The sequence below is a fragment of the Enhydra lutris genome, unplaced genomic scaffold (assembly GCF_002288905.1).
Source record: "Enhydra lutris kenyoni isolate GAN:26980312 unplaced genomic scaffold, ASM228890v2 scaffoldscaffold5, whole genome shotgun sequence".
Taxonomy (NCBI): domain Eukaryota; kingdom Metazoa; phylum Chordata; class Mammalia; order Carnivora; family Mustelidae; genus Enhydra; species Enhydra lutris.
The window spans coordinates 46303305-46317897 of NW_019154089.1; the positions used below are offsets into that span (position 1 = coordinate 46303305).

At 38.0% G+C, this 14593-nt stretch overlaps 1 protein-coding gene across 1 annotated transcript in view; it reads left to right on the top strand.

Moving 5' to 3' along the window:
* LOC111141090 (complement C6) overlaps positions 1-14593 on the top strand; it is a 64638-nt gene that overhangs the window by 9608 nt on the left and 40437 nt on the right. The window contains exons 6-8 of the mRNA XM_022493423.1: positions 3312-3459; positions 7399-7537; positions 12622-12822. Of these exons, the coding sequence (XP_022349131.1) occupies positions 3312-3459; positions 7399-7537; positions 12622-12822 (488 nt within the window). The remainder of the gene's footprint in view (positions 1-3311; positions 3460-7398; positions 7538-12621; positions 12823-14593) is intronic.

The following is a 14593-nucleotide window of genomic DNA, read 5'->3' on the forward strand; positions in this document are numbered from 1 at the left end:
GAAAGTCAGATGGGAATGCTGGTGTCAGGATTTTCCCTCTGTGGCCCCCAAACCCAGGATATGATGGTGGCCCATGGGTGGCTACACTTCATAGCTACATGCATAAGGTCATGTCAAAAGCTGAAAAAAGAGGAACTATGCAAACAATCTTACTGGCAATGGCTGAGTGGAATACAGACGTAGGCATTAAATCCAGAATATGAAGATAAAGGTTTAGAACTGAGGGCAACTATTGGAAGCTTGAAGAATAGTTTTGGAACCAATTACCAGAAAGAACACATTTATACAATGGATGTTAAATCTGTGAAATTTACTACAGAAGGGTTTTGTTAACCAAAAATATTCACAAGTTTGAGAAGGCTTTAGATACATCCATAGCCCACCCATTCATAATGAGCGTTTTAAGGAAAGCTAGTGGTGTAAGGACAGGTGACTCTAGTTCATCAGCAATATATTCACAGCAAGTGATTAAGAAAAGAAAAAAACCTGACTATTGAAATGTGTATGCAATGTGTGTTAAGTAGCTGCTATCCTGAGCTCTCTTAGTGACTTCTGCTCTGCTGTCCAGATCCCTTGACCAGGAAACCATAGATCTTCCCGAAATCCAGCCACTAAGTAGTTGATCCCTGGCACAGATGTGGTTGGCATCCATTTTGACTGGGTGCTGCCATGATCTATTGATTGTTCAGTATTCCAGTGAAGATTATAGACTACTTTGCTCCTCTAAAATCACCCATTAATGCCATTCTCAAAAGGCATTAAAGGTTGGATGGACCATTATTTGGCTCAGTAGGATGTTTGGCCCTCAATTAATAAGAACCATTTATCCTAAAGAGAGTTTCTCTCTTCCCCTTCCTCCCTCATGATTACTGTTCTGGTTCCCCAGACTAAATTTGTGACTTAAATGCATACATGGATCTTTGAGAATTACCCATAAGGCTAATAATCCCCACGTGCACTATGCCAACTCCTTTCTCAAAGTCCTAATTTTAATCATAAAGACTAGAGAATTTGTAGCTCCTTATACATATACTATACCATTGCAGTAACACAAAGCAGTTCAAGTAATGGGAAAAACATGTACAGTTTCTAAATGATACATAGCTCCAGATATAAGTACATATAATGCATGCATTGGCTAAAGCATGCTGAATTCTGTAAATCCTGCACTATCCAAACTACCCTTCTTCACCTTTCCCATTCCTTCTCCCGTATGGGATATATTTACAGCTTTCTAGATCCCTCCCCTTGTATTTCTTATTCCATTGAGTTTCTGTGGCCAGGAACCATTCTCAGGTGTGTCCTATCAGACCAATATCACTCTTGCCACCCATTCCTAAACATCCTTCAGAAGAAGTCCTCTTGCCTTCATCCCTACCTTGCTAATAGGTCCTCTTCCATATCTCCAAAAGTACTAAATCCATTGAAATTCTTATATTCAAGCATATCTGGTACGTTGCTCACAAAGCTAGGCTAATGAGAACTATACCTTGCACGTATGACCCTACCTACCTCTGCCTGATAAAATGGGATTTCCTTTTTATTAAAGTGCAACAGTATCAAAACTTAGAGTTGCTCAAATTTATAAGTAAGGGTATCAAAACTTTTTAAAAATGTGATATTCATTGTTTTTCTTCCTTTGGAAAAAGCATCTATATTTCAAACTAAATTACACATTCTTTTCTGCCCTTAAAAAAGCAAGCAAACAAACACTAGAGAGATGTGCTATTTTAAAAACAGACCATCTTTCAGGTTTTATCTTTGGACTCACAGACATCCAATTCCCTCAATATATTCAGTCTTGTTTGACCATGGTGCTCATATAACTATAATTCTTTATAATTATGGTCTAGATACAATACAAAATTTTGAATAATTAAAGAAGGAACCTTACTTTAATTACTTTAGTTACTTTCGTTTTTCTCTACCTTCTTAATGAAGATTATTTACCAAAAGATTTTTTTTAAGATTTTTTATTTATTTACTTGACACAAAGAGAGAGAGCACAAGTAGGGGGAACAGCAGGCAGAGGGAGAGGAAGAAGCAGGCTCACCACCAAGGGGGAGAGCCCAATGCAGGGCTCCATCCCAGGACCCTGGGATCATGACCTGAACCAAAGGCAGACGCTCAATGATTGAGCCCCCCAGGCTCCCCTATTTACCAAAAGGTTTGAAACTAACTGCTTTCTGGGAAAATTTCTATTAATAAAAAAATTTAATTCAACAGAATACCCAATTTCTCCAAGCATTTCAGTTAGTTAGTAATGCATAGCTGCAGTGAGATGTTAATCACAACTTAGAGTACTTAATCCAATAATCTTGAGTAAAACATTTAATTCAGTCTCCTTGTCAGTGAGACCTGTACATAATTGTACAGATGCCAGCATCTCTGATTATAACAAGAGGCTGAGGGACAGGAGAGGGGCTGTCATTGTACATAAGTCATTTCAACTTCTGCAATTTATCAATATCCATTGATCCTAAGGATCTTTATGAAATTCAGCAAATTTAAAAAGGAAGGGAATTATCCAAGTAAATGGGCTTGGTGTTATTTTGTAAATTCACTCACTTAACCTGGTACCTAACACTGTAGTACATAGTAGTTTAAAAAAATTGTTTCTTTTTAACTTGTTCAAAAAACAATTACAGAAAATAAATTTGATGTCCTAGAACACAAGATTTTTAAAAAATCATATAGCATGACTCTTATGTGTCTGGCTTCTTTTACTCAACAGAAAATTTTAGAGATATAGTGATAGTATCATGTGTACATGTGTATGTGTATATATATATATTAAATTATAGGGGGTTTTTTTCTAAATAAAAATAGTGACAAGTGCTATGGTGAGTGCTGTGAAATGTGTAAGTCTGATGATTCACAGACCTGTACCCCTGGGGCAAATAATTCATTATATTCTAATAAAAATAATTTAAAAAAAAACAGTGACCTTGATTTTGTTGTACTGAATCAAAACAAAAGTCTGAAACTACTGTTGATTTTCTCCTACAGAATATGATTTATGCAGCAAGCTCACTGTAATGGGAATGGGATTCTAGAATTACCTCTCTTATTTAAGACAAGCAGCCCAATGGTGACTAAATAATTCTACAATGACTCTTGTTATCCTACAAAAATAAGGGGAAAATATCAGTCTGGCATCCATATCCATATTTCCTAAATCTGTATAAAGAATAATGAGAACTTTCCCTCACCACTCTCCCTTGACATTTAAAGCACTAACTTGCTTCAAATCAATAAATAACCTCAAATAATCAAGTGTGTCGTTAACGTTGTTTGCTTTCCTTGACCAGGCCGCTGCATTGCCAGCAAGTTAGAATGCAACGGAGAAAATGACTGTGGGGACAATTCAGATGAAAGGGACTGTGGAAGAATAAAATCAGTGTGCCCGGGGAAGAAGCAGCATCTTCCCATCCCCAGCGTACAGCTGATGGGTGCTGGGTAAGTGATGTCTCTTCGTCGTTGGCGGGAGTAAAGGCATCTCAGGAGGAATGAGCTGGAAGCAGCAGTGAAGGGATGAGACCCATGTTTGTCCGCTTTCCTCAGTAACCTCTTATGACTCCCATCAGCCCTTTCTCCCACACGTGGCTGCCCCGCTCAGGTAGCATGCGGCCAGGATCCTCACTCATGGGGAATAAAAGAACTCGGCATTTTCACCCTTAGTCTGTACTAGGCAATGTTAGGCGCAGTTCATAAACATCGCTTGTTTCCATTCCCATCTATCCTTCTGACAGCTCTGCAGTGAATCAGGCCAGCTGGTGCCGGGTGGATTCCTGGGGCTCGGTCTTGAATGGGCCAGTAATCAATCAGAAATGCAGTTTCCTCAACTGTATGTTGGATGACTACAAATGGATTTGAAGTTCTGTCCTAAGAATTCCTAATTAGAGTTGATTTCAATGAGAATGTTCCAACAGCATCTTCTTATCAATGGACAGAAATGGTTTCCCTGGAAGAAAACCTCAGCTCAAAATTCCCACTGATAATCACATTTCCTAATGTTCTGATTGATGAGGGGTGACATTACAAACTCACCCCTTGCTCAACAGATCTAGCTTCTAGAGTTACAGATGGGGAGGACCACATGCTATGTGTACTTTGGCAGAAGGACCATGTGGCCCTCTGCCAACCAGAGTTGTTATCCCAAGGTTTCTCAGAAATGAGCAAAACCTGCTGGCTCAGGGACAGCCAGTCCTCTCCCCGCCTCTCCAGGGACTGAGAATTTTAAGAGCTGCTTACTGGAATTCTTTCTAATCTGCTAGCCTTAGAATCTCTGCCCCCCTCTCTAGCACATTTCTACCCAAAAACTGTAGCCTCCTGGGTAGCTGTCCCTCTTTTTAAGTAGCATCTCTCCAAGAAAGAATTTAACAAGACATACCAACGTTCTTAGATTGCCAGCGCCAGTCACCAGGTCTTAAACCTAAAGCAAGAATCAGGCAATAACAGCATGCCATTTGTTTTTTCTCAGGCTCAACCAAGGTACAAATGCATACACACATATACATAGAGGCACACACATGCAGATTTATGTGTGTGTATGTGTGTGTGTAATTTTAAATGAAATTTTAAAAGTCATAAAATATGATGTATAAAGCCAAATTAGATTTAAAAAACACTTTAAAAACTTAAAATATGAAAGACCATGATATATTTGAAAGACCAAAATATTTAAACTTAACTTAAATACCACAGAGGAGAGAAGAAAGAATAAAGTTGAAAATTGCAACGCAGTTGACTTAATTGCTGACAGACTCCTCAGGCGTGCCCTGACAAAGCCACCTCCAGAAAACTATCTTTGGGCTCTCTGCTACCTTCATAAATTCCTTATGACCTAGGAGCCATTTTTCTCAAGCCCTTTCTTGTTTGACAAACTCATAAGTACATTGTAGAACACATAAGGTCAGCAGTTTTTTTTAACGTCATCGATCCCTCTCAACTCAGAAAACAAAAATGAATGAGTCTGAAAACACCCGTGTTTGTCATGCTCCCATAAGTAGTTTGGAACATTTTCCCCAGACCAACTCCTAATGCTCTCTCCCTCAAACATCCATTGATACGAATTCAAGTAGGGATGAGAATGAACCTCAAATTGTGTTTGTAGCTATTTGAGTATGAGGTGCATCTTACAAAACCCACAGGAACCACTTATTTTTTTTTAACAGCTTTATTGAGGTACAATTCACATACCAGTTCACCGCCTGTGTACCTCTTTTCCTCTCACATGATCACCCTTCTCACAGTGCTCTGACACCAGAAGTGTTTTCCCCCAAGTCAATCTCTATGACACCAACTGGGTGTCCTGCAGTTTAACTCAGTTAATGCCACAGGTTCAGGGCTCAGTCCCACAAGACCAGACCCCTCTGATGCTAATCACAAGACCAAATATCACCTGTGATTCTGACACCTACGAGGTTTTCAGGACCCCCTCCTCTTTGCTTTATTTGCTAGAATGGCTCACAGAACTCATGAGGTAAAACAATTTATTTACATTGCTAAAAAACAAAATTCAACTGAATAAGTTAAGATCTAATTGGCTTTATTCAATGATTTGTGAATCAGGCAGCATCCCATCTAGCAGATAGAAATGAGCTCCAAGGATCTATACAAAATGGAAGACTTTTATGGGCAGAAGGATGCAGAGCAAGGAAGTTTCTGAAAAGAGTGGATTATTTCAAGCAAGGTCACCTTCCTTTGAGGGAAGGCAAGTGTTGATCAGGCCTCACTAGTGCTGACCAGATAATTCCCTATGGCTGATTAAAGGTCACTTTCTTGGGAGAGGCAATCAAGAACTGCATTTAGGTGAGGCATTAAGGATTTGTTTGCTGACATGAATCTTAGCCCAAGTGACTCCATTTTGCTGTTTCTTTCTTTTTTAAAATACTGGCTACCAGTTTATTATAAAACGATGTAAAAAAAGAATACAGATGAAACTCCAGTTGGTAGACATAAGTAAGGCAAGGTATGTGGGGAGGGGCATGGAGCGTCCATGCCCCCCCGCCCGGCACACCATTCTCCCAGCACTTCCATGTGTTTACCAACTGAGAAGCAAACTGAACCCCATACTTGTGGGATTTTTATATCAATCATGTAGGCATAATTGATCATTGACTCCGTTTCCAGTCCCTCTCCCCTCTCTAGAGATGGAAGATAAGGCTGAATATTTCAAGCTTTTAACATGGGTTGGTCTTTCTGGTGACAGGTCCCCATAGAGAAGCCTACCAAGAGTCGCCTCATTTGAACAAATGACACGCAAGAAATTCCAAGGGATTTAGGAGCTCTGTGTCAGAAATTAGGGTCAAAGACCAAATATTAGAACAAAAGATGTTCTTAGTGCTCTTATCACTTAGGAAGCTACAAGGGTTTTAGGAGGTTTCGGTTTTTTTAATTTCCATAATTTTTTAAATATCTGACTTGTGCTAAGCTAATGACCTTCAATTTCCTCATTTGTAAAATAGGTGAAATAATTGTATCCTTATCTACATCACATGGTTATCATAAATATTAAATACATATAATAGTAACATTAAATATAGATCAACCAGAGCTTGATATATGTATATGTATAAATATATGTATATATTTACTTTATACAGATAGTAAATATGTATGTATATTATATATAATTATGTAAATATACAAATAGTAAATTATGTATAAAATATACATATAATGAATATTTGTAAGCATTTTTAAATAAATTTAAATATTTTTAGTTATTAGTAAGAATGATAATATTATAATTTTATTAAAATACTGCTGTTACGGGTGCCTGGGTGGCTCAGTGGGTTAAAGCCTCTGCCTTGGGCTCAGGTCATGATCTCAGGGTCCTGGGATGGAGTCCCGCATCGGGCTCTCTGCTCAGCAGGGAGCCTGCTTCCTCCTCTCTCTCTCTGCCTGCCTCTCTGCCTACTTGTGATCTGTCTGTCAAATAAATAAATAAATAAAAATCTTTAAAAAAAAAATACTGCTGTTACTATTTAATTATTGGCTGTCTATAAGAATTCCTTTATGTATCATACTGAAGGAAGTAAACTCAGAATGGCATTAATTATGTAATAATTTCTTTCATAATCTGCTTCCAAAGTTTGCACTGATGTGGTAAGTCATGAAACAAAAATAAACCTAAATTTTAGTTCATGCTGAAAGCCCAGAATATTTAAGTGAGTGGAATATGGAGAATCTAACAGAGCCAGAGGGGCAAAGTTTTGGCTTCCAGACCTTTCTGGCTGCTTCACCATAAGCTAGAAAAAAAAATGGGCTTTTTTTCAAGTCATTCTTCAAGAGTCAAAAATGTCTAAGAAAGGAATTTCTTCCATAGAAGTCTGGTAAATTTTAAAGATTGTTCCACATCTATTGAATTCTTGAAAATTACTTTGTTTGCAGGTATCATTTTCTAGCAGGAGAGCCCAGAGGAGAGGTCCTTGATAACTCTTTCACTGGAGGAATATGTAAAACTGCCAAAAGCAGTAAAGCAAGTAATCCATACCGTGTTCCAGCCAATTTGGAAAATGTCAACTTTGAGGTATGACAGCCTATCATGGCGGCCCTCCAATGCTGATGGTGATTAAAAGCTAAACTTCCAATGAAGAATTAGTGATGAAGGAAGGGACAGAATACCAGGGTAATGAACATTTTAAATCATGTGTTGTGGGTTGGTGTTTACTCCTTCCACAACCCAGTGAGGTCAGTGTTATTATCATCGCTTTACAGATAAAAAACGAATGTAACCCAATTCGCCCATAGTCGAGCATCTCATAAGTCAGGGGTTAGTGATTTAAGGTCAGGTTTCCCAAACTCCAGAGTCCAGTGAACATTTAGCTGTACCTTCTCCCACACAGATAAATAAACAGTTTGCTTGATTCCAAATTTCCTCGCACCATAGCTAGTTCTCTCAGGTAACCACAAAAGTATTGTGGTTATATAAAAGAGTGCCTGGCTTCTTAAAAAATCAAGATGAAGCTAAGTGTCACAGGGGTAGTTCTTCTTACCTTTCTTCCTATTTTATTAGTTGATTTGGTTTTCTGTTTGTTTTCCTAAGTGTAATGAGAGTTATACTACATACTCCCAGAACCAACTCCAGTGCCTTACACACAAGTGCTCCAAAATTCTTAAGCTAAAGTAAACAATCCATTTCTTTTAATTTATGATAAGAGAAACAGGAAAGACAGGATTTTAATAGTAATATCCAGGCATACAAATTCGACATGTTAGAATTTCGGGGGCTCCATTGATTTCTGAGACTGCTTTATGGATAGTATAAGCTCAGCAAAAGTGATTTAATCCTTCCTTTAGAAAACCTTTCACATATATATAAATACAAGCAGTTTTCCAATTTAATCAGCTTAATTTAAAGCCACCTGATATGCACTAATGGACATAGGGAATGCCCTTGGGGCCCAAATGCCAAATTCAAACACCTTCTGGGAGAGATCTCTGTCTGGAGATAGAAGTGACAAGGGTAACAATTGACCTCTGACCAAGTAAAGAAACTGCCCATTATCTCCCCACAGATCCAGATACTAATTCCAGAGGGTCCACCACCACCACCAACTGAGGTGGTATGCTAAATAGGAACTCAGAAGAGACATTGTTCCAAAGAAATTCTGTCAATTACAGCATTATTCTTGAGGGGATGAAATAAGCTTTAAAGACAGAGCTAACACCCAAATATTTACATATAATACTGTTATGTTGGAGGATGTCTTCTAGCACTAAACAACCAATCCATATGCTTACTTTTAAAATACAGCAATCCTCCCCCTGCAAATACTTCCTATATTCTCAGCAAGCATCTATTTCACGCAGTTTTACAAGGAACATGTTAAACTGAGCTCATGGGATGAGGGCAAATTTGGACAAATTTGTTATCTAAACATATCTAAACAATACTTACAGTTTTGAAAGTACTTGCTGGAAGTATTTGCTTACATTGTTTTACTCAATTCCTATAACAGTCTTCCCAGAAAAATAGAAGATTGTTTATGTCCATTGTACCCATAGAAGATCCAAGATCTGAAGCCACTAACAACTTTCTTGGAGTTATGCAACAAGTAAATGGCACATGCAAATGCGAACTCCTGGCTCCTAGTGCAGCGCTGCTTGAGCTAGGTGAGACCTTGACAGTAATAGCAAGAAAGACATTAACAACCATGTAATATGTGCCAGGGTTGTGTACCCTTCATAAACTGTCGTTTATAAAAGGTATCACCTGGGAGGTTCACCAAGGGTGTGTTAGAGTGAGCTCTTCCAGTTTACAAGAGTGAATTGTTAAATTTTTGGGAACTTTGCGAGCCAGTTTATAAACATAGCCATTACTAAATATTAAGTACAGAATCTTACAATCACATAAAAATATTAAAAACCTAGGTAATAATTATTCAAAATTTATCAACTCTCTATTATTTTGCTACATATTCCCATCTACGCTCTCGAGGTTACGTACATCTATTGTATCAATGTAATGAAAATGCTATATAATAATTTGCTATCGTACATCTCTTTCCAGGTTTGAATTAAGAGACACTACACAGGTAGCTTGAATCAGGTATGGTAGGAATATATACACCATAACCAAGAGCAAGTGCTGTAGTAAGTCACAGGTTTTCCCCCTCCCAGAGAGTTAGTTTTTAAACAGTTACCAGCAGACCACTGGATCCGCCCACATAACTTGGTAACCCAAGTTATGGGTGGCTAGTTACATCAGGAAATACAGCCCAAAATTCCTCATTCAGAATAAGAGACTCCTTTCATTATCAGTGTAGATTAAACACTGTTGAACCTTACTTAAGAAGCTACCTGAGTTGATGTCTAACTATATGTCATTGATTTTTAGGTAATATTCAACTACTGAGGAAGGTCAATAACCAGATCCAAGGTCAAAAGAGACCGGTTGACTCTTCACTGATCTCTATATTGCTTTGTTCATGCTGTTAGCAGGCAGCTGTGCAAATCTAAGCTATGCCTTAATGAAAACATAGAGAAGAAATTCAGCAGACACCTGACTTCCCTTCTTCTCTAGTACTGGGGTTCATTAAGATAAATGAAATAACAGGTTGGCTGGTACAGATGAGAGAGGCTCTTGAAAGGAAAGGAAGGGAAGACATTAGATAGGAAGTCAGATTAGAAGACCACTGGAAGAATTCTGCCCCTTAGGGATCCCCCAGCTGCTAACTGCAGAACTCAATCACCATATAATTCCTGCACCAGCTCCCAGAGTTGTACCACTTAGTCAGGAAGACTCCTCTCTTTTTCTAGGTGGTGCTGCTTCACTACTGGTTGTATGCTTAGCATTTGCTGTCAGCAGCAAAGTGCAGAGTGTGGTCGCCACTGGACTCTGATTCTTAACAATACATTGCCCTATTTAGGCATGGCCCCTTGCTGCATCCCAGAGCTATGAAAACCTTCAAGTCCTCCCCAAATCCCTTGTGAAATCCACAACTTCAGGTCCTGTCTCTAACCCTCAAGGCACAGGAAACCAGGTGCTACCCAGTCCTCTCTATTCCCACAGTCCCGCTTATCTCTCCTCTCCTCCTTTCTACAAACCCATCTTTCTTTAAACTCAAAAGTAAAAGTGTTGACGCACATAGAGTCCTATGTCATCAGCCCACTGGATATACAGACAGTGAGGATGGATGGGCTCATCGATGTATGTAACGATAGGTAAATGAGGATTAAAACCTTTCCCCAGAGTTTGGGTACCATCTCTTCCTGGGAAAATCCATACTTCCAAAAGTTGCCTTGGCTTTCTATATTCCCTTTCATGGAACAGCATTTCCATCATCTCTCTCTCTCATGCTCTCTCTGTCCTCCCTCCCCATAGCTCCTTGGTCAACAACTTCTGTGAACTCAACTCCTCTTTCAAATGCCCCAGTTTTCTCTCTACCCAACCACCACTGCCCTAGACTTGGCCATTATCCCATCTCACGTGGCTTATTGCAACAGTTTTTACAACCACTTCCTTGGCCTCCACTTTATTGACTATAGTTAACATGATCTTTGTAAAACACAAAAGTGATGGTAACACTCTCAATATTTCATTCATTCAATTCACATTTTTAAAGAAACTGTTATATGCAAAACCTTCATTTAGAAGTCAATCCAAATACTTTCTCAGGCCATGCAAGCCCCGCCCCAGTTTCCCAGTTCAACCTAATTTTTCAGTCCTGCTCACCCATAAACCTGTCCTTCCAGCAAGTTAATATACATGGGCAGAGTTTCCCTGAGCTTTTGCCCAGGATACCTGAGCCCTCCTCCTTCCACACTAATATTTTTTTCCCTTTACGCTGATACGTCTTTTCTTGCATAAGAGCTTAATTCATAAAACAAAATATTTGTATTCTGAGCTTTTTAGAGAAATGGTAAAGAAATGTCAGCGGCTATATTTAAATATGATTGTATTGCTTCATCGCTAACTAAAGAGCTTCATTTGTGGGCCCTTTAAATGCTAACTAGCATGCATTGGAGTATCTGAAAGTAGCACTGAACTTCTGACTGTGTCTTACTGTTGAGCAAGACTCTTTTGCAGCTGGGTTATTTTGTCTTTCCTTCACTAATTGTACAAGCTATTTGATTGTGATATGCGGTTTGCCTCACAGTGCACTTTAATACTGAATATTTTTTTAAAGATTTTTATTTATTTATTTGACAGACGGAGATCACAAGTACAGAGAGGCAGGCAGAGAGAGAGGAGGAGGCAGGTTCCCTGCTGAGCAGAGAGCCCGATGCGGGGCTCCCAGGACCCTGGGATCACGACCTGAGCTGAAGGCAGAGGCTTTAACCCACTGAGCCACCCAGGCACCCCTTAATACTGAATATTTTAAAACAAGAAACTTTCCCTCTGCAAACCAGAAGAGCATATTTAACATAAAATACTCTTCAATTTATTTTGCAACTTTGTTTTTTAATTCATCCACTGTGTCCTTGTAGCAGCATAACCATAACAGGGATTTAACTTGTACTTGGAAAATTCCTGTTCCACTCCTAGTTCAAGTCAAGCTCCAAGGGTAGTGTCTTTCTCCTCTTCCCAGACTCAGTCAGCGAAGGCTGAGAACCAGCTGCCAGGCAGAACCAATCAATTACACGGCCTCTGCCCCGCAGACATAGCCAGTAGAGCGCTGATGCCCAACATCTGGAGGAGACTAAGTAGGTGGGAATGGAAGTAGAATAGGGTAGGACAGAATCTGTCCTCCCCTTTTATAGGCCTCAGTGTTTTGGGAGATACCTTCAATTAGATTGCAAAGAGTATCAAAATTCACAAGCAGACTAAAAATAACCCTTGTTGCTAAACTGTTCAGTCTCAGTTTAGGAGTAGTTTGCTTGATGAAGATTTACCTGGAGGGGCCTCTCTGGGTTTAGGGTTATTTATGCCAATCCCATTAGCAGCACAACACTTCCCACATTGAATTAAGTGTGGGTGATTGTTTTTCTCCCTAACTACTATTGACTCCCTGAGGACAGGAACTAATTTTTCCTTTATTTCTAGCAAAATGGGTCTTCGACAAATAATCATTGAATGCATAAGGGAATGAAGGTTCATTTCATTAGATCTTAACAAGAGGTGTAATATTTCCTAAGTTATGTCTTATTTCACATGGATTTTTTCTCCAGGTAAAAACTGAAGAAGATGATTTTGAAACAGATTTCTACAAGGACTTAATTACTCTTACAAGTAACAAAGATCAACAAGGTTCATCTTCGGAGGGATACCTAAAAAGTGTTTATGTACCAATTTTTTATTCTTCAAAGAAAACTCAAAGCACCACCCATAAGTATGCCTTCAAACAAGCCATAGAAGCCTCTCATAGAAAGGTAATCAAAATGGTTCCCAATCTGTTTATTCTTTTTTGAAAAATTAATGCCAATTCCAACAACCTTCCAATGAGAAGGGGAGAGTTTTGGGCATCAAATCAGTAAGATTTCTAACACAAATTTAAATAGATTTACCTTGTTATATCTGATTTCAGAAATTATAGAGGTGATACATATAATGATGCATATATTTGGCTGTATTTATGGTTGTGTTCTCTTTGTCTTACTGTTTTAGGTATATTTTTTATAAACCACATGTAACAGAACTTTGCTTTTTTAATCTGACAGGTCTTTGCTAGGGAAATTTCATCTCCTTTGATTTAATATACCCACTGAAATACTAGATTATATTTCTTCCTTTTTAATTTTTCTTACTCATTTTATTTTGTTGCTGTTTCTTATTTCTTTAATTTTGCTATCTTTGTCTCATTTGTTTACTGCTTCTTGTCCTTTTGATCATTTTGGAAGTGCTACTAAACTTTTAAATTCTGCTCGTGGTTCTCTTTCTTTAATTAACAAGCATAATTAAACCTGTGTTTTTCTTTTATCACATGAAGTAATATCTGTAGTTCCCAAAAGATGTTTTACTTCTCTATACCCCACCCCCACTATTTTCTTTACCTTTCTGGTCCCCCCACACTAAACCTCAGTTTTACTGAGATAGTTCAATACCTTTGTGTTCCCTTTCTTAGAATTGTTTTGTGTTCATTTTTATATTACATATGTTAGTTTGTATTTTATTCTGACTCTTATATTCTCTATTTAAAGATTCCTCAGTAACATTTATAAAGTTCATAGTCTGTATTTTATATTTGTGTTATATTTTATATATTGTATGTGTGTGTGTGTGTGTGTGTGTGTGTCTATACATTTACTCCCTAAGTCCTTATAGGTCTAATATGCTTACATTTTTCCTGAGCAATAAAGGAATATCTTGGCCAAATATAGGAATATTGGATCATAGTCTTCTTTTCTTGGTAATTGTTGGATATTCCTATCCAACTATCTTCTACTTTTCATTGTTGCATAGGAAAAATCACATGCAGAGCTGCTTTTCTTTCTTTTATTTTCTCTATCTGGAAATTTATAGTTTTTATTGTTGTTTAGAATTTAGGTTGTAAGTAAGTATTAGACTTCTTCCATTAATCTTGCCAGGAACCAATGAAACTCTTTCAATATGTAAAGAAACATTTTCATCCATTAACCTTTCTTCTTCTGTTGCTTTTTCTTTGATTATTTGTATATGAAAACTCCTGGACACATTTTCCAATTTAGGTGATAGATTTATACTAGACATTTTTAGACATTTACAAATGTATTTTAAAATAGTATCTGTTCCTCACTACAACCACCACTGTGTACTATTTTTTTTTTTCCAAAGAAATGAATGGGAAGACTGAGCCCTGAATCACAGAACTTGAGGGGAGAGGTGAAAAGAGTTACCAACACTGGAACAGATGGGACCAGCGGCTGGAGGGCACCATTTTATGGCTCCTCCTGTCTTTACCATAGTGCCTCTCATATTTTTATTTATTCACCCATTCATACACTTTCATAAAGAAGAGATTTTATAACACTTTATAGATAATTTTCCTAGGCACTTCATTTATCTTCAAAAGAACACTAAGAAGGAATCAGAGTAAATATTTTTAATAACATTTTACAGATGAGTAAATTAAAGTCCATACATTTATTTTTAACCCAAGAAATATTTATCAGGTATCTACCATGTATTATGTACTACACTAAAGTCCAAGAAGCTAAGTGTTCC